Genomic DNA, 19,646 nt, shown 5'->3' with positions numbered 1-19,646 from the left:
AATAATTTATTATTTTCTCAATAATCGGCTTTCCTCATCCATGTCCAGTCAGGTATATTCTCTTAAACACAGAAAGCAGAATTGTAGAGATATGATTTTTTCTTTCTAAACTCGGAAACTCTTAAGCAACTGTAACATACAAAACTTTTACTTCTTTGCTTCTTCCTGTATAAACTCTCACAAAAGTTAATCCATTTTATTTCGTTCATTAGTTAATACATAAGACTTTTGAACTTCATTGTCTTTTAAAATCATAAACACAGTGTTGATAAGATATCTTTGCCCTGCTTAGTTTGCCTCAACCACAACAATATTAATATATGTGAAGAATAAATCTTGTTGGCATATATTCCAATGTGACAAATTGAAACCATTAATGCTAAATTTTTTCAGTGAAAGGAAAATGAATTAAATATTGCATCCGCTGAATCTTAGATTTGGACTCACCAAGTTATGAATGCTCCTTTATTAAGATGCCCTCGAGACTTTTTTGCCCACGCCTTATGTTTTTGAAAACTTTCAACGCAAAGCAAGAGATAACTAAAACAGCAATACTCAAGAGAAAGAAGATGAGCACAAAATGGTATCAATTACTGAATGATGCCAACTCTCAACCTTGTCCATTACAAAACATCACTGCACCTTATAACACCTACAAAAGATGGTTGTACTACTACACCTATGAAAATACTACAGTACCCTTACTGATATGCATAAGACAAACTAGACAAACTAATAAGTAACAGTTGTGGTCCACAATGCAGTCCATGTCCACAACAATTTTATTCTCTTGACAGCCCATCATTTCGGTTGCAACTCTTTAGCATAACCTTCAGTATCCATCTGTCAATACTCCCCCTCAAGCTGAGTGGAGTTGGAAGACGAAGCTCCAAGCTTGCTTAGCAGATACTTGTGTTGCTTCACTGGTAATATTTTGGTCAGCACATCTGCTACCTGTGCATACGATGGAACAAACTCAGTTGTGACTTTCCCTTCTGCAATTTTGTCTCTAATGAAATGGCAATCCAACTCAATGTGTTTGGTACGCTCATGCAGCACTGGATTTGCTGCGATAGACAATGCTGCTTGGTTGTCACTCTTAATTAGAGTCGGTGGTAAATCATCTATCCCCATGTCTTTTAATAGTGCTGACATCCAAGTAACTTCACAACAGGTAAGCGTCATTGCTCGATATTCTGCTTCAGCGGTTGATCTTGCCGCCACCGATTGCTTTTTAGTTTTCCATGACACAGGAGATTTGTCCAGCATCACGCAATACCCCATTGTCGACTTTCTAGTTGTTGGACAACTTGCCCAGTCACTGTCACAATAGGCAGTGAGCTGGGCTGCAGAACTAGATGCCAAAATTATGCCTTGAGAAGGGTTACTTAGCAAGTATCGTAGAACCCTTTTTGCTGCTTGCATATGCACCACAGTTGGTATCTGCATGAATTGAGCTAAGTTATGCACTGGATAAGCCAGATCAGGTCTTGTTATTGTCAAGTATACCAGTTTGCCCAACAGCCTTTGGTAGTCACTTGGATCTTGTAAAAGTTCCCCTTTATCTGGAGTCAGCGTCATATGAGTGTTCATGGGCAATTTCAGCGGAGTTGAGTGCATCATCTTAAACTCCTTGAGCAAATCTAGAACATACTTTCTTTGAGATATGAAGAACCCATCTCGACTTCTTTCTATTTCCAGCCCAAGAAAATAACTCACCGCCCCCAAGTCTTTCATAACAATCTTTTTCGACAGCTCCCTTTTTAGTTCAGACACCTCTTCCAAGTTGTTCCCAGCAAGTAACAAGTCATCCACATATATCAACACCAGAGTGATGCTTTTCTCGTCTGTCTTGGAGTAGAGACTATAGTCAGCCTTAGAGTGTTTGTAGCCAATTGCGACCAAAAATATTGCAAGTTTGTGATGCCATTGTCTCGAAGCTTGGCGGAGCCCATACAGGGCCTTTTTCAATTTGCAGACAAGAAGCTTTTCCTTGTCTAAGCTTCTACCACCAGCAACATCACCTCTTCTGATTCCCCCCCCAGGACCATGGTAACCTTGTGGCAACAACATGTAAACCGTTTCCTCCAAGTCACCATTCAAGAATGCATTTGAGACATCTAACTGGTGCACATGCCATTCTTTTATTGCTGCCACGACCAACAAAGCTCTGATTGTCGTCATCTTTGGCACGGGAGCAAACGTCTCCACATAGTCTATTCCATAGGTTTGTTTGTAGCCAAGAATCACTAGGCGAGCCTTGTATTTTTCAACTGACCCATCAGCTTTGTACTTCGTTTTGTAAATCCATTTACTCCCTATAGCTTTTCTGTTAGGTGGTAATATTGTCACCTCCCAAGTTCCATTCGCCTCCAATGCATTTAGCTCTTCATTCATTGCTTTGACCCAATGATCTTCTTTCACAGCTTGATGGAAATTATGTGGGTCTGTCTGCTCTTCTATTGCTGCCAGAAAACATTTGAAGTTCTCACTCACTTCCTTGGTGGTCACTGTCATGGCACTCATGGCTCTTGTCGAGGCTGAAGTCACAAAATCTTTCATCCACAATGGTTGTTTCAAGTTCCGTGTGGATCTTCTCAACTCCACTTGTTCTCCTCTTTCATTCTCAAGGTTTTCTTGTTCTTCATTTTGACTGTCATCCACCTCTCCTTCAGATTCTTGTTCATCTATTGGTTCTTCAACCATGTCTTCCCAATACTTGTACAACTTGTCTGTATTTACCATTTCAGTTACTTCCTTCATTCCATCCTCTCTTCTCAGTGGAAACATTTCTTCAAAGAATTTTACATGCCTTGAAATAAACACTTTTTCTGGTTCGAGATTGAGGAGTCTGAATCCCTTAGTTCCCATTGGATATCCTATGAAGCAGCTCCTGACTCCTCGTGGTGCAAACTTATCACCATCGTGGTTTGAGTTGTATGCAAATGCAAGACATCCAAAGTTCTTGAAATTCTCATAGTCCACTTTTTCTCCATGCAATCTTTCATATGGCACTTCGAAGTTGATTGTTGCATTTGGTAGTCTATTCATGATGTATACTGCCGTAAGAACACAATCACCCCAATGATTGAGGGGTAGTCCTGATTGAAAACGCAATGACCTTGCTATCTCGAGTACCTGTCTGTACTTTCTCTCCACTCTCACGTTCTGTTGTGGAGTGTAGGGACATGACTTTTGCAGCAACACACCTTGCTTGGTGAAATGATCAATGCAAGCTTTGTCATTCATTTCCAAAGCATTATCAGACCTCACCACTCTTAGTTTTCCCATGAATTTGCACTTCACGAATTCTTCAAACCTCATCATCACATTAAAGTAATCAGATTTCTTTCCCAACAGATACACCCACGTCATCCTGGAGTAATCATCTACTATGGTCAGAAAATATCTGAACATCTCTCTCGTGCTTACCTTATAAGGCCCCCAAATGTCCGTATGAATCAGATCAAATGCCTCCTTTGCTTGCGACTCACTTGTGGGAAAAGGCAATCTCGTCATTTTTGACAATGGACATGTCAAGCATTCCATTTCATCTCGTTGCTTTATGCAATGTTTGATGTGGGGAATTTTCTGCAGTTTTGACAATGAAGCATGCCCAAGACGTTCATGCCACAGTTCCAACTCAGACTTCCTTCTAACACCCACCATATCTTTCGTCACTTGGCCTGCTATGCTTCCTTTTGGCATTTCTTCCTTCAAGTAATACAACCCCTGTATCATTTCCCCATATCCAACTATCTTCTTCGCCTTTGAGTCATATATTTCACAACCTTCGGGAGTGAACAGCACCTTACAATCATTATCTTTTGACAACTTAGGAATTGAGAGCAAGTTGTAGTTAAATTGTGGAACATAGAATACATTCACTAACTTCAATCCATTGCTAAACATCACATCACCTGTGTGTGTTATCAATACAGTTGAGCCATTTGGCAGTGTTATGTTGAGCTTGTCTGAGGTTGCCTTCACATTCATCAAGTTTTTTAAGGATGAAGTCATGTGATCAGTGGCACCCGAGTCCATGATCCAACCTCCTGTTCCTGCAAAATTTTTCTTCATGTTCTTCACATTACACACCATACCCGAGAAGCCAAAATCTATCTCTTCGTCTGTTTCAGACCCTTTCTGATTTATCAGATCTTTAGGGATGAGTTTCAAGAGTTGCTCAAGTTGCTCAGGTGTTACAGAGACATTTCCGGGTTGTCCTTGAACATTGTTTGCCATCTTTATGCTTGTTGGTCTGCTTCCAGATCCCCATTTATTTGTAGGACTTCCTCTGTTCTGTCCAGTATTATGTCTTGAATGCCATTTTGGGTAGCCATTCACAACCCAACATTTATCACTTTGATGCCCTTTCTTTCCACATGCCGTACACTTCAAGAATTTGTCACGCATTCCCTTATTTCCATACATGGCCATCACATCAATTTCGCCCAGATTAACATTCGTAAGCAACTCCTTTTGTGATTCTTCTTGTTGTAACGCAGCACACGCTATCTCAACAGCTGGTAAGGGGCTTAACAGTAGCAGTTGGCTTCTTTGTGGCCCATAGACATCATCTAAACCATTTAGGAACTGGAACAATCTTGACTCTTCTTTCAACACTTCCAACGCCTTCAGCAGATCTGCAACCTCTTGAGTCATTGTTGCAACTCTTGGCAACACATTCATGGAGTCCAGCTCCTCCCAAAGGCTACTCAATGCAGTAAAGTATTCATTGATTTTCATGCCATTTTGTTTGATGTTGAACAGATCTCTGTTAAGCTTATACTTTCTTGACCCATTTGTGAGTGAAAACCTTTTCTCAAGTTGTTTTCAAATATCACAAGCATTATCTATAAAAAGGACAGATGTTTTAATGCTATCAAATATATTGCTATGAATCCAAGAAATTACCAGGTTGTTGCATGTGTCCCACTGGGCTGCTTCTCCTGCATCTGTGTCATTTCTTATTACAGTTCCATCTACAAACCCCAGTTTTCTTTTTGCTGATAACTGGATTTCAAAAGACCTTTTTCAGGTTCTGTAGTCTGATGCACCTTGCAACTTTGGCACACTGACTGAAAGAGGCCCATCAGATGGATGTGTGAACAGAGGGTTTTGAAGATCTGTCACAGTCAACCTTCCTGTCGCCATTGAATTATCTTGGATCTAGCTTTGACAGTGACAACGCACTATACTAGACACACACTGTTTGAGATAAGAAACCTCAAAAGAATATATTAACTTTCTCGATGAAACAGTACTCACTATTCTACGTTATCAGATGCTTGCTCTGATACCATGAAAACTTTCAACGCAAAGTAAGAGATAACTAAAACAGCAATACTCAAGAGAAAGAAGATGAGCACAAAATGGTATCAATTACTGAATGATGCCAACTCTCAACCTTGTCCATTACAAAACATCACTGCACCTTATAACACCTACAAAAGATGGTTGTACTACTACACTTATGAAAATACTACAGTACCCTTACTGATATGCATAAGACAAATTAGACAAACTAATAAGTAACAGTTGTGGTCCACAATGCAGTCCATGTCCACAACAATTTTATTCTCTTGACAGCCCATCATTTCGGTTGCAACTCTTTAGCATAACCTTCAGTATCCATCTGTCAATAGTTTTGCCAGCCAATCTTCAAACTATCGTATAACTTGCTTGAATGGAATAGCTGTTTCATGCCAGACACTGACATATAACACAAACATTATTGCTTTACAACTTTAAAAACAGATTAGAACCGAAAGAAAGCAATTGCCTCCTGTGAGAACATATACAATTCAACAGAGTTGCTCTAAGTTTTGCACATAACAAATCATATCAGTATTGGCACATATTCCCTCTGTCTCCCATACTGTTTTTATTTTACTGGGTATTTGACGTTTTTCTAATTTATTTAAATTTTCGAGTATAGGAGAAGGGAGGTAAGAATTGAGTATAACCGAAGTATGTGATTCGTTATGTTTCATATAATGTCCAAATAAATGCAGTCAATATGGAAGCAAATGAGTTGTAGACTGCCAGAACGTTATGACGGTGTCAAGGAAATGTGTGAGAAACATGGATTTCTAAAGTGGACATGCATACACAAGAAACATGTAAAGCAGGAACTTCACCAGTAACTCCGATATGGCAATATGTGTCTACATTAGGTATGGAACCACTGCTTTATTTTACACTAAATTTTAAAGAGAAGTTGTGTAAACACTGACAATAGACATTGGGATATTTTGTAGGGAAATGAAGTACGGTATCTATATTCCAACAGCCTGCATTTCTTCTGTATGCAACTTTGTCTACTTGCTTTGTATCCCTGATTTATTTAATTTCTGTAGACTGTAATTTTTAACTTGCTAACTAAAAGTAAACGAATACTATTGACCTTGACCTGTCTCCCGAGAATGGGTTTACAGTCATTAACTACAAATACACAAAAGATGGAAAACATAACAACTCCAGGCTACACTTCATCATCTAAGATTCAAGTTATAGACGTTTAATCAGCTTTTATTTATCATAGATGCCAAGAATCTTAAATTGGTAAAACATGTATTCAATAGTAAAAAGTAGAACTTGTAATGCACTAAATTGTCATTTTTCAAAAGAATATGAAAAATGGTAGTAAACAAGATGAACAGGGAAAATACCCCTGAAAATTTTAACAAAATTAACGAAAATGGTGCAATTTGTCGCGCCGAAATAGTAAGGGGATGCAAAGTGCAGTTATCTAAAGTATAGGTAAAAAAATGCATTTTGGCCAAACCACGGGGATGCATTTTGCAAATAACTCTTATATATATATATATATATATATATATATATATATATATATATATTTTTAAGCCACGACGAGCCCTCGCCCGGCTCAAACTCCCCTCGTTTAATTGGGCTCGACTCGGCTAAAGGAGCCGAGTTCGGACAGAGATTCCGACACGTTTCGCTCGAACTCGGCTCATCAAATTAAACTAACCGAGTTCAGGTTGAGGTTAATATCGATTAAGCGTAAAATTAAACGTGTCTACAGAACCATTAATAAACCATACAAATACAGGCATACATAAATAACAAATAAAATCATGAACAAAAAATCAAATTGAAGCACGTAAATCTATACTATATTATAATAGGCGGAATAGAGATAATTTGGTTCAACGATAATTCCCTAATTTTGATTATTACAAAAATAGATAAATAGTGTTATATATCTAATAAACTACTAAATTATTAAACTACTGCTAAATATAGTATACTTATCCTACTAAACTACGAATACAACTTATCCTATTACTAGCATAAATCCCGTGCATCGCACGGGTTCCAATTAATTTTTTAAATTTTTATTTATCTAGTTATATTATATTTTTAAAATATTTATATAAATATATAATGATTATAAATTTATAATAAAAATAATAGAATAACATGTGGTCGTAATTTAGTAGAATAAATAGACTATTTCTAGTAGTTTAACAATTTAGTAGTTTAGCAGATATATAACATTATTATTTATATCTTTTAATAATAGGATAAGTTGTATTCGTAATTTAGTAGGATAAGTATATTATATTTAGTAGTAGTTTAATAATTTAGTAGTTTATTAGATATATAACACTATTAATCTATTTTTGTAATAATTAAAATTAGGGAATTATCGCTGAACCAAATTATTTCTATTCCGGCTATTATAATATAGTATAGATTAATAGATATAAATAATAGTGTTACATATCTGCTAAACTACTAAATTGTTAAATTACTAGAAATAGTCTATTTATTCTACTAAATTACGACCACATGTTATTCTATTATTTTTATTATAAATTTATAATCATTATATATTTATATGAATATTTTAAAAATATAATATAACCTAATAAATAAAAATTTAAAATATTAATGAAAACTCGTACATCGGGATTTATGCTAGTAAATTTTAATATACTATATACCTTAGAGCAACGACCCTGAGTGAAATACACACGCTCTTGGAAGCAGTATTCTTCACAGGTTTAAAGCCCATTGTTTTTACTTTTTAACTAGGCTAGGGTAACTAATACATTGTAAAATTAAAACGAGTCTACTCATCTAGACTAGAAAATAACTGGATCTGCGCTTGCCTTTGGGCCTGCGGTTCATCAGGCCCGTTTGGTTTTAAAAATACATTACTCAATGTCTCAGTCCCGTTTCCTATTTGTACTTTCAGACACAAAGATATCTTCCAGTGTGTGTAGTGTGGATAAAGAGACTTTCAATGAGAAATTTTGTGGCAGATACCTTCTATTATATTCTGCTCAAAGTTGCTAAAGTTTTACAATTAAATAAAATAAGCTCTGCAATTAACAATATTGTCAGATGAACTATGCTGCTCAGACCATAAATTTAAAGTAATTTCCACGGTCTGCATCATGCATAACAACACACACAACCGATCAGCTAACGGTCTCAGAGTCTAGAGTTTGGTTTAGAGAGAGACTCGCGTTGAAGTCCTCCCGCCCCTTTTTTCAATTTTAATATAGGGAAGGATTAACTTTCTTTAAAAGCTTAAGATTTTGGAGGGAGATGATGTATGATGTTTTATTGGTAAATGGAGGTAGGGAGCTGAACTAGAGTAATTTGAAAGTAAGAAGTCTTCACTTTCTCTTTTAAGCAGAACTTCAGGGTTTCTACTGCGTGTCTGTGCTGTGAACTTTCTAGTTGCCATCTGTTCAGTCAAGATTTTAATCATAGAAACATAACGGTTTGGATCCTTAACAATCATGATGTTAAGCGCAAGTTAGACATGTAACATTTTCCAGATAATTCAGCAAGATAAAAACATTATTCATGTAATTAACTCCTAAAATTAATTTAACTCATAAAGTTCAATACTTCAGAACAGAGTGAAGCCTTGGTACAATTTAGGAAACTCTTTAGGATACAAATAACTTGATGCTTGTTCAAAGTTTTATTCAGGACCTGATTTCTACAGACAATGGAACAGGAAAATGATGCAAAGCATTCACAACCATTCACTCACATCCACGGAAACACCAGTTTAATTGGTTTATTACTCAGTAAGGAACTTTCAATCTTTGCGGTTCAGGACCTGCTGCCATATCTTCCCAGAGTAAATCCGAGAGCGCCATTGTCAATTCTCCAACACTTCCTGCACATGCAATGTTATATAAGCCTTCCACTACACTCCTAGTTGATGTCATTAAGAAACAAACTGGAACATTGATCAGTACATGTGAGATTTGCATAAATTCTTCATCTAGTAGTATTAAGTCAAGTCCAGTACCGTGGTTACAAGTGTTAATACCTTCATACGTATCATATATCAATTCTACTAGTCCAAATCATGTATTAGCTAAACCATGTTTGAGTAATAGTTTCCACAGTATATTTTTAAGTAGCATTAAGGAATGACTTTTTTTGATTACTGTCAGTTTACTGATTTGAAAATTTGTGACTTAGAAATCAGATTGATAGAACTTATTAATTTATATTAGGATATAAAGAACTAAGAAGAGTTATTTACCATCTCCAATTGGTTTGTCGTCCCATGTGATGATCGGCAGTACTGGAAGAGTACTTCCTACATACATCATTTCAGCTGCTCCTTTAGCTTCCTCCACAGTAAGATTAGCAGTTCTTACACTTTTCAGACGTCCTTGTTCAACCAACTTTGGTGCTAGTTCAAGAAGCCTAAGTGCAGTGCAGCCACTAAGAATCTTGTCAAAGAAAGGCAAGATAAGCTCCTTTTCATGGGTTATAAAAGCTACATTTACGTTCGGACCCTCTGCAATGTAACCTTCTTCATCGATCCATATGGATGCAAATGCCCCCTTCTCTTCTGCTTCCAGTTTTGAGAGTATATTTGGCAGGTAGTTCACATTCTTACTTGTTGCAAACATAGGTGGCTTTATAGGAACGGTCGATGTTATTGCTTTCACTCCTTCTTTGCACTGGGAAAAGTTCTCATCAATTACTACAGCATAGAAGGCAGATGTTGGGCATCCTCCAGGTGTCAGTAAGAAGTCCCCAGGTCCAGCTGTCAACCAGTATCTTAAAGTTCCTTTCTTGCATTGTGATGCTGCAGCAAGCTGAATAAGTATGCTTCTGAGAACTGATCGAGGATAAGGAGATGTGATCTTAGCTTTTGCCGCTGATCTAAGGATTCGGTCCAGGTGGACATCCAGCTCGTAAAGGTGCCTGCCAGAAATATATACAAATTGTAAAATGCATACTGTGCAAAAGATTTGACAAATAATCTAAACGAAGTGGAAGAGAAATGCAGTTCTGGATCACAGATCTGATGTCAAGCTCAGCAATGGGCATTTACATATCAGGGAAGTTTCTGCTAATGATTCATCATTTCCAAGTAATTTCTTTCAAGTCATCATTCAATATTTTTCTCATGCTTTTGGCAGAATATGGTAATCTACTAATCTCATTACAATTGATTAAAGCTAGAATTATAATTAATTTAGATTAAGAGGGGCTTTGACTGGCAACATATAAAAGGTATTGCTGGTAATAGCAAGGAACAATTTGTAAATTCTACTACAATTTAACTCAACTTCTTGTATTCTAGTTCAGTAATAATGAAAAATTATTATGACCGCATTGAAGATAATTCGTGTCTAATTATGAATTTATGCTTACCCGTCGAGAATGATAGCTGTATCAAAGACACCATGGCCTCTATGAACCATATGATCATCTATTGGGATGACCATCATAGCTGGATCTAGAATAATTCCTCCATAGATGCTAGAATACATAGCTGGATATGGCTTCTTAACTGAATCCCATTTCTGATGGAGCTTTTCAAGCAACTAGATAGTGCATTACAAGTAAAAGAGGTTAATGTTAAGTGACAGATCACAACGTGTTACAGAAAGTTCTGTTTTATAATCCGTGATACAAACAGCATACAGTTTTTTAAGAAAACATAAGCATATGGTATGGAGAAGGAATATTAATTTTAATGGCTAGAAAACGCAATGGCTATAATTAAGACTCCGAGATACTTGCAATACGTCAAAGTCCCTTATTTCTTCTCTTGACCAACATTGAGAACAAATCTATCTCAATTTGATATTACTAGTAAGGGAAATAATTTTGTATCTCAACCACATATACATAAATGGTGTTTACATCGATATAGTGTTCCTTGTCGGTGATTACATTCCCAGAAGAGTCACTTGCTACTTTGGTAGGAATGAACTTTTCTTTTATTGATAATCAGTCATTGTTTGTATGCAAGTTCGGACTACAAATTATCTAGACAGGCACAACCTAATCCTGCAGATTAAACTTTAATTGCAATACTATTGTAGAACTCTGTCACATCGATCCCTAAACCTGTTTCGGTTTTACATATATATCTAGAAGTTCTAAACATCTATGATGTACACCCAATTGAAGTGCAGAAAGCTTCTTAAACAACACATTAGGCATTGTGTAATGTGTGTGAATGTGTGTGCTAATGCATTAATATTTCAAGTTCCTGATTGCAAAGATAGCGATGTGTCAAACGACACGAGACCATCTGAATTATAGCCCATAAACCAAATTTCAATAAACAGTCACCTTAGAATTCAGACAGCAATCTAAAACATGAACATACACTCTACTATGATCTGACTATCCAAAGTTCCATTTACATAGACTAAATGATGCATAGATCAAGAACCACTATTTAACAAAAAGAACATCATACTCAGGCCAAATTAGATAAAGGCAAGTCATATATACCTCTGAGGATGAGGAGAATATATGAACTTTGAATTCTTCATCATTCTTGATTTCTGCAGCAAATAATGCACAAAACAGAGATTAAACAGATAAGCAACCAGTAAGTACAATCATCACTAAACAATAATTGAAACCTTATTAATAAATTGATGAAATATATAAAAGATACCTGAAATTTGAGCCATAAAGCAAAATAGTTATGAGCACAGTCAAGTGTGAGAAACACAGTCAAATAAAAGGAGTGTTTTGGATTAGAGGGATTAGTAGAGATAATTATAGGGGAAGATTTGACAAATGAGACAAAAGTAGTTTCTTGGTGACATTTTAATATAAGAGCATTATAATTAAAGAATGTATATCAAAATTAGGTTGTTGCAATTGCAAAGTGTTCAAATGCATAAAACAAGACAAAAGTGGCAGGTGACAAGTTACAAGTGTATAATCCACTGGCATTGTGCTCAGTTTAATTGTTGGGACTGGAGAGTTGGTGTAATTGTATTGTTTTCATGTTGATTTTTCAGTTTTTCATGATCATGTCAATTGTAAATTTGTAATGAATTTTTACAGCAAAGTTGCACATATAGATATTAAAAAATATATATGTGTGTGTGATTGTCACTTCAAGTGCACACTCGGACTTAAATGAACTACATTTTTTCGATTGTTTTTACACTTTATGTCGAACTGACCCACATAACCGTGGTAACTATCATGATTTGCATCGGGTTTCATGACGGTAGATATGAACTGAAAGCCTAGCCCGCCAAAATAATACGACCCTGAGGAGACTAAAACCAACACTTTAACGTTGTACTTGTCCTCAACAAAAATACATGAAATGAGACGAACTGATGACCACAGAGAATTAGCTTTTCCCCTGACCTTTACTAAAAGAGAGAGGAATATCCTGATTAATTAATATATAAATGTTACGGGCCATGTATAATGTACCAACTTGCCATACTTATCTTGGTTGATTCCTGAACTAATATTAAATTATTAATAAAGGACTACACATCCATCCAGTCAGCAGACCAGGGAGGCATAATTTTTAATCCCGTTGCCTACAAAATCATAAAATTTATATTATGAAATGGGACATTTAGCATCAAGCCCGTCTAGCTCAGTTGGTAGAGCGCAAGGCTCTTAACCTTGTGGTCGTGGGTTCGAGCCCCACGGTGGGCGTCTCCCTTTTTTTTTTCCTTCACATTTTCAATTTTAGACCTATGTTGAGTCATTTTGATTTTACATGTTAAATTAAACCGAGTTCGATGTTCGTGTATCTGATTATATATTTCATTTATTCGGGTTTTTATTTCAAGCTGGGGCCCACCAAAATCATGTTGGGCCAAAATTTCTCTTGCTTGTTTCTGGAGTTTCTGGAGAAGAAAAGAGTGAAGTAGATTCAGAACAAGACTAAACTAGACATGTCAATTTGGATAAACAAATGGGTTCATATCAGATCAATGTGGTTACCATATAATTGCATAGATGGGATCGGATCGATTATGCTTCTATTCAGTTTTAACTCGTATTAAAAATCATATAGCATATAGTTCAATAACATATAAAATTTAGTTCAGATTCAATTTAATTCGAATCTTTACTCACTCATTCATTAATTTTCTGAGCACTAGAAAAGTGTCTTATTATTAAATATTACAACTAATTTAAAATATAAAGTGTAGAACATTGATTAAATATTTAAGTTATTTTTTTACAAAACATATATATCTATGTCTATATATATATATGGTTTTGGTCCACAACCCCGGGTGGTTGTAGTAACCACCTTCCGCATTAAGGCATTGCGGCAGTACAACCAGTAATGTTTCATTGCACCAAACGCAATGAAACAATGCGGCATATATATCTATGTCTATATATATATGGTTTTGGTCCACAACCCCGGGTGGTTGTAATAACCACCTTCCGCATTAAGGCATTGCGGCAGTACGACCCGTAATGTTTCATTGCACCAAACGCAATGAAACAATGCTGCCGGTACTGCTGCATTGTTTCATTGCAAACCCGTAATGAAACAATGAAGCAGTGATTTAATTTCTTAAATAACAAAAAATCATATTTTAATGAATTAATTTGTTTCCGATAATAACGGAGTTAAAAAGTATATAATTAATTTTAACAACCACTTGTTCAATATTTACTAATTTTATTTCTACTTCTCATTTATATTATCAATTGTATAATGAGTTAGGAATTTAAAATTAAATTAGATATATAATCGGAAAAATAATTAAAATATTAGTTTTAATAAAAAACATAAAAACCCGCAGATGATAACTGAAATGTATGAATGTAGTATTGCTATGATTGTTATTGATCGAAAGGTGTCGTATTCCGAAGATTAGAATACAATAATTATAGTGTCAAATTGAAAATAAATGAGAATACAGGGCTTCATATGCAAAATCAAGAAAAAAGGACAAGTGAAGGACTAAGATGCTATAAACTACAATTTAAAAACTGAAATGCAACAAATACAAGTAAATACCTCGGATGCACGGTATATCGACTCGATGAAGGAAACAATATGCCCCCAATGATGTATAAAAGATAAGCTCGTGTGTAAACCACAAGATCCTGTTCTAGCCCCCCCTCTGGTAGCTCCGCATATCGTTCCCTTAATTTGTAAAGCTTGACCCCGTCCCTGTACATATCTTTACGCCCCACCTCATCCAATCTTGCATCATGCCATTCTCTCATCCAATACGCCTTCGGAACGTCAAGCTCCCTATGAGTAACTGGACGACCCTTAACAGGGAGGCCCATAATCATGTATACATCATCGAGGGTGATGGTCAACTCACCAAATGGAAAGTGAAAGGTGTTAGTCCCTGGCCTCCACCTGCAATTGCATTCATACACAAACATCACAAACATTGCCAATAACGATTCAAATAAATGAGAAAATTGATTACAAATAAGTACCTTTCCACTAAGGCCGTTATCAAACGAATATTGTTCTGAGGAACTGAACGATTGTTCATGAAAGCCGAGAAACCCCATTGGCTCAGCAACTCACGCTGGGGACCCGAAAGTATCCACTGCTGATGATTAGTTGTGTACTGTCGTATATCCAGCTTATCCCGCACACCTCCCGCCCATATGGCAGTACTAATATGATCATCATGCATCGTCAGGAGTGATCAAACAATAGGCACGCACTCATTCTCCATAGTAACTGCAAAGTGCACAATAAAAAATACTATATAATCGGGAAGTTACTTATACCTAACTTAAACACGAAACATTTATAGAACCGTTATTTTCTATTTTAAGTCCTATCGAAAATTCGGCATGACTCATTCGTTTATAAGCTAGCCACAACCAATCAATCAATATAGCACAAATGATAGCACAAATATAGCACAAACGATCCTTATAAACCACAAAAAAACATCTAATCAAGAACAAATGATCAAAGTCAACAAAAGTCAACACTTACAATCACAAAAACTTATAAACAACAAATCACCATTCTTGATTCTTGAACAAAATAATTGATCTTTAAAATAGATACACAATCAAGAACACAATCTCTGAAATAGATACACAAGCAAGACCACAAAATCAGAAAAAGGGGCTTATGAACAAGCAAGACCACAAAATCACGCAACACTATAAACAGTAACGATACAAGGGTTGTGTCTGTAATTGCAGAAGCAGCAATGACCCATTGCGGTAGTATGTGACTGTGTGTGTGTATATATGTGTGTGTATAAGCGTGTATCATACCTGAGTAGCTGAATCGCCTGAGAAATGCTTTGAAATCGCCTGAAATCGCCTAGAGTGGGAGAATTAGGTTTTTGATATTATGAAATTAGGGATTTCAGGAAGAAACGGGTTAAATCCGGGTCTCGTCTACCGCAATGGCTCATTGCGGTAGCGGGGGCTGTTCTGTAATTTCGCGAATTTTAAGTAATAGTTTGTTAAAATAAAGAATTTATTAATAGAAATATATAAATACAAAATAAAAATATAACAACCAAATAATAAATATATTAGGAATTTATAGATCAATTAAAATTATTTATATCTTTATTATCAATTATTTTATAATTATTTAAAAATAAAACTAAATTATTTGCAGCAATGAAGCATTGCTTAAGGCGCATTGAGTCAAAGCGGTGGTACTCCCGCAATGTAATATTGAGATGTCCGCATTGAAGCAAAGCTGTAATACTCCCGCAATATAACAATGCAGCAGGTGGTTATTAAAACCACATGTGGCTGTGGAAGGGCACCTATATATATTATAATAATAGAGGACTTGGAAGATTTCAGAGCTTTTCAAGTTATTTTTATCGAATTTCTGTTTTTTAATTTTATTATTAAAATATATTTTCATGCATTTAATTGTATATAAATAGTTATTAATTACACATATTAGTTATATATTAAATTTACTTTATATTTTTAGTTTAAAAGTTATGTAAACTCTTTTTTACCATTATAACTATTATTTTAACATAAGATATTAGTTATTAATATGAAAATGATTTTACTTGGTTGAAATAATGACTTAAAATTATTTATATTGTGTCGTTTGTTATTATCTATAAAGATTAATGACACCCCCATCAAATTTAAAGAACAAATACCATTTTCTACTATTAAATTTTACCAAAACAATCTATTTCTTAATCAATTAAATGAATGAAAAAATATACATTTTTTGTTTTATTATATTATACCTGAATAAATTAACATTTTGTTTAAATAAGTTCCTAAACTAATATTGAGCATGTATATTATGATAGGGGTACCTGCTTTTTAAATTCTATTCAATTATATTTTTATTTATAATTTTTGATTGAAAAAATTTTCATATGATAATTGTAATTTTTTATATTTATGAATTTTTTATGATTATTAAAATTTTAAATATATAATAAGAGTGTTCTTCCAACTAATTACTCAAGTAATCAATATACAATGAGAAAACGGGTGCGTTTAGGTGTCCACTCTCAAATCGTCAAATTCTATGTTTTTTCTCAATTTTTTTAGTTAATAAATATCAAAAACTACAATTAACTTATATTCTCATGAATATTTTATCATCGTTCATAATATTCTCCTAAATTTTCTACAACATTTTCTATTAAAATATTTGAAATCAACTTATCATCATAATATTCTTCTAAAATTTATACTTTCACTTCAAATAAACTTATTTCTTGGTATTTTCCTAAATTTTATTTTTAGTAACATTTCTTCATCTTCTCCCAAAATCAACTCACTATATTATATTTTCTTTTTTAAAATTTTTATCTTATAAAATATAATAAAAACAAGTATCCATAAATATTTATCATTATTCATAATAATCTCCTAATGTTTCTGATGTGCAAGACATGCCTTAACATAACGAGACTAAATCACCTTGACACTCCTAAGATTAAGTTGTTATGTAATCAGTAATGACATTTTTTGAGTCTGATGTGCAAGACATGCCTAGACTTTAACAAGACTAAGTCAATTTGGCAACCCTAAGTAAATTGTATTGTCATCTTAATTTGTATTTTGTACTTGTAACATTTAAAGTCTGTAAAAATGTCAAAGGAGCATACTTGAGTGTTTTTCTATAAACAGTGTCAAGCCTAAGAATTCTATCTGGAAGAAGATCAAGAAGATCATGCAAGCCTAAGAATTATATCTGGAAGAAGATCAAGAAGATCATGCATCAGAAGAATTATGAAGAAGCTTGGAGTTGAATAAATCTGTTTTAGGAAAAATATTATAAGTCAAGATCTCTACAAGTCACAGATTTAGTGTTATAGAGAAGTTATTCAAGAACTCCGGAATGACTTATAGAGAACTCAGGAAAGCTACTAGAGAACTCAGAGATATCGACAAGCCAAATTGAAGACATGAAGCTCATCTCAAACACCTGAGTTTGATAGCACAAACTTAAGGGGAGAAAGAGAACAAGGATCTAGTAGTCATACCAATAATGAAGAGAATGATGAAGGCACAGGTCAACAGACTCATACAAGGAAGTGGGATAGAAGTCACACTAGAGAAGAAATTATTGGTGATCCTATTGCTGGTGTGAGGACTAGAAGTGCAATTACTAATGAGTGTCTACATGCATATTTACTGTCTTGAGTAAAGCCTAAGAAAATTGATGAAGCTCTACTGGATCCTGATTGGATATCTGCAATACAAAAAGAGCTTAATCAGTTTAAAAGGAACGAATTTTGGGAGTTAGTTCCTGCACCAAAGAATAGAAGCATTATTGGAACAAAATGGGTGTTCAGGAATAAGATGGATGAAAATGGTATAGTTACCAAAAATAAAGCAAGATTGGTTGCAAAAGGCTACTCACAAGAAGAATGTAACCAGTCCTTAGCTTTATCCCTCAGAGAGAATGGGAAAAACCTCAGCTTGATAGTCTCATCAGTCACACCATTATATTTGAAAGTACTACAGATCTCGACAAAATTCCTGATATGCATGTTGGGGTCTTCAGTCGCAGCACCTCCGAAAGAAACAAAATTCTGCACCATCTGAATAGTGCCCGGCTTGATTTCAAAAGTGTTAGCCTAAATAGCTGGATGAAGGATGCTTGACTGAATGTCATCAATTTTAGGCCGAGAAAAGTCCATAAGAGCTGGATCTACTGCTGGAACTATACGATCACCCATGATTACTGGTTCTTTCTGCTCACTCTCTTTATCCGAATCTTTAAAATCAATCTTCTCCGGAATATCAAGAACCGAGTCTGTCTTCTCAGCTGTATCTAAAGTTCTCTTACGAGTGCGAGAACGTGTTTGCATAACCGCTCGCTAGAGTACCTGAAACACAACCGGAAACAATAAGTAACACATCTTAATCAATGAGTCCTAATGACCACTGATGGCAAGTACATAAACTAAACAAATACGCCAAGTCCCCGGCAGCGGCGCCAAAAACTTGTTAGCCACAAAACACGCGCTAATAATTCACACAAGTATACGCGTTCACAAGTAATATAGAATAATTTCTAGTTCGTTCCCACACAGACTCAGACTAATTATGTTCAATTAACACTTACTCACCAATGTATGATTACTTCTCAATGTCAAGACAATAACACTTAAATTAATTAACTAATTATTAACTACAATTAACTACGAGAATTAAACACTTAATTGACACTTGAATTAACAATATTAAACACACATGAGATCATAACTTCATTACTACTTCCTTCAATAGTCATTGTTATTACCCTTAGTATGTAACGGTGATGATATTAACCGAACAACACGAAACTGATAAAAGCCAACTTTCGTTGTACTAATACCATTCTACCAAACATCCAAAATTAAGATAGAAGTTGAATAGCCATCAATTATGTTGAGACCCTATATGTCTACAGAATTTGACAACATAACGATTTAAGCACAAGTTATTCTTTTATGATTACACTGGGCAAGTAAAACAGTTAAAGTTACCCACTAATCATGCATACACATACATGAACCTATACTAGCATGGCAAGTTCTAAACCTTAAGATCCACCGTCGCTTCACAGAAGATTAACAACCTATCTTATATGTTCGCGACGCACATAAGATGAATAAGCACAACCTATACTAGATATCATACAATCATCACACACAAAGGTATTAAACAACTAACTAAAGAAATCCATAGTAAATCCGTTACGACCCCATGATCACGATTAGCCCATGACAGAACTCATCATCACCATGGGTTTATATGAAAACATGATGATAACAGACAATATAAACTAATAAAAATACTTATTAAAATCAGAGTACGTCACAAGAGTAATAAGGTTCAAAGTAACGAAAACTAGCATCAACTGATACAACGAATAAAAGAATTACAAGAAAACGTATGAT

At 35.0% G+C, this 19,646-nt stretch overlaps 2 protein-coding genes and 1 non-coding gene across 3 annotated transcripts in view; 2 read left to right on the top strand and 1 right to left on the bottom strand.

Annotated features, from left to right (window-relative positions):
* Positions 1–19,646, top strand: part of LOC141711642 (protein yippee-like At5g53940) — a 255,796-nt gene that overhangs the window by 120,709 nt on the left and 115,441 nt on the right. The window lies entirely within an intron of this gene.
* LOC141711636 (D-amino-acid transaminase, chloroplastic-like) lies at positions 8,827–12,193 on the bottom strand. The gene is made up of 5 exons (XM_074514224.1): positions 11,939–12,193; positions 11,770–11,822; positions 10,675–10,847; positions 9,548–10,221; positions 8,827–9,172 (listed from the first exon to the last, which is right to left on the bottom strand). Exons 1-5 carry the CDS (start codon positions 11,952–11,954, stop codon positions 9,078–9,080), a joined length of 1,011 nt encoding a protein of 336 aa, XP_074370325.1. The 5' UTR covers positions 11,955–12,193; the 3' UTR covers positions 8,827–9,077.
* On the top strand, positions 12,882–12,954 carry TRNAK-CUU (transfer RNA lysine (anticodon CUU)). The gene has a single exon. It is a non-coding gene; the product is annotated as a tRNA-Lys (tRNA).

This window comes from Apium graveolens, chromosome 3 (assembly GCF_009905375.1).
Source record: "Apium graveolens cultivar Ventura chromosome 3, ASM990537v1, whole genome shotgun sequence".
In the NCBI taxonomy this organism is placed as follows: domain Eukaryota; kingdom Viridiplantae; phylum Streptophyta; class Magnoliopsida; order Apiales; family Apiaceae; genus Apium; species Apium graveolens.
The sequence above is the reverse complement of the archived record's forward strand: the minus strand, read 5'-3'. Positions and strand labels throughout refer to the sequence as shown.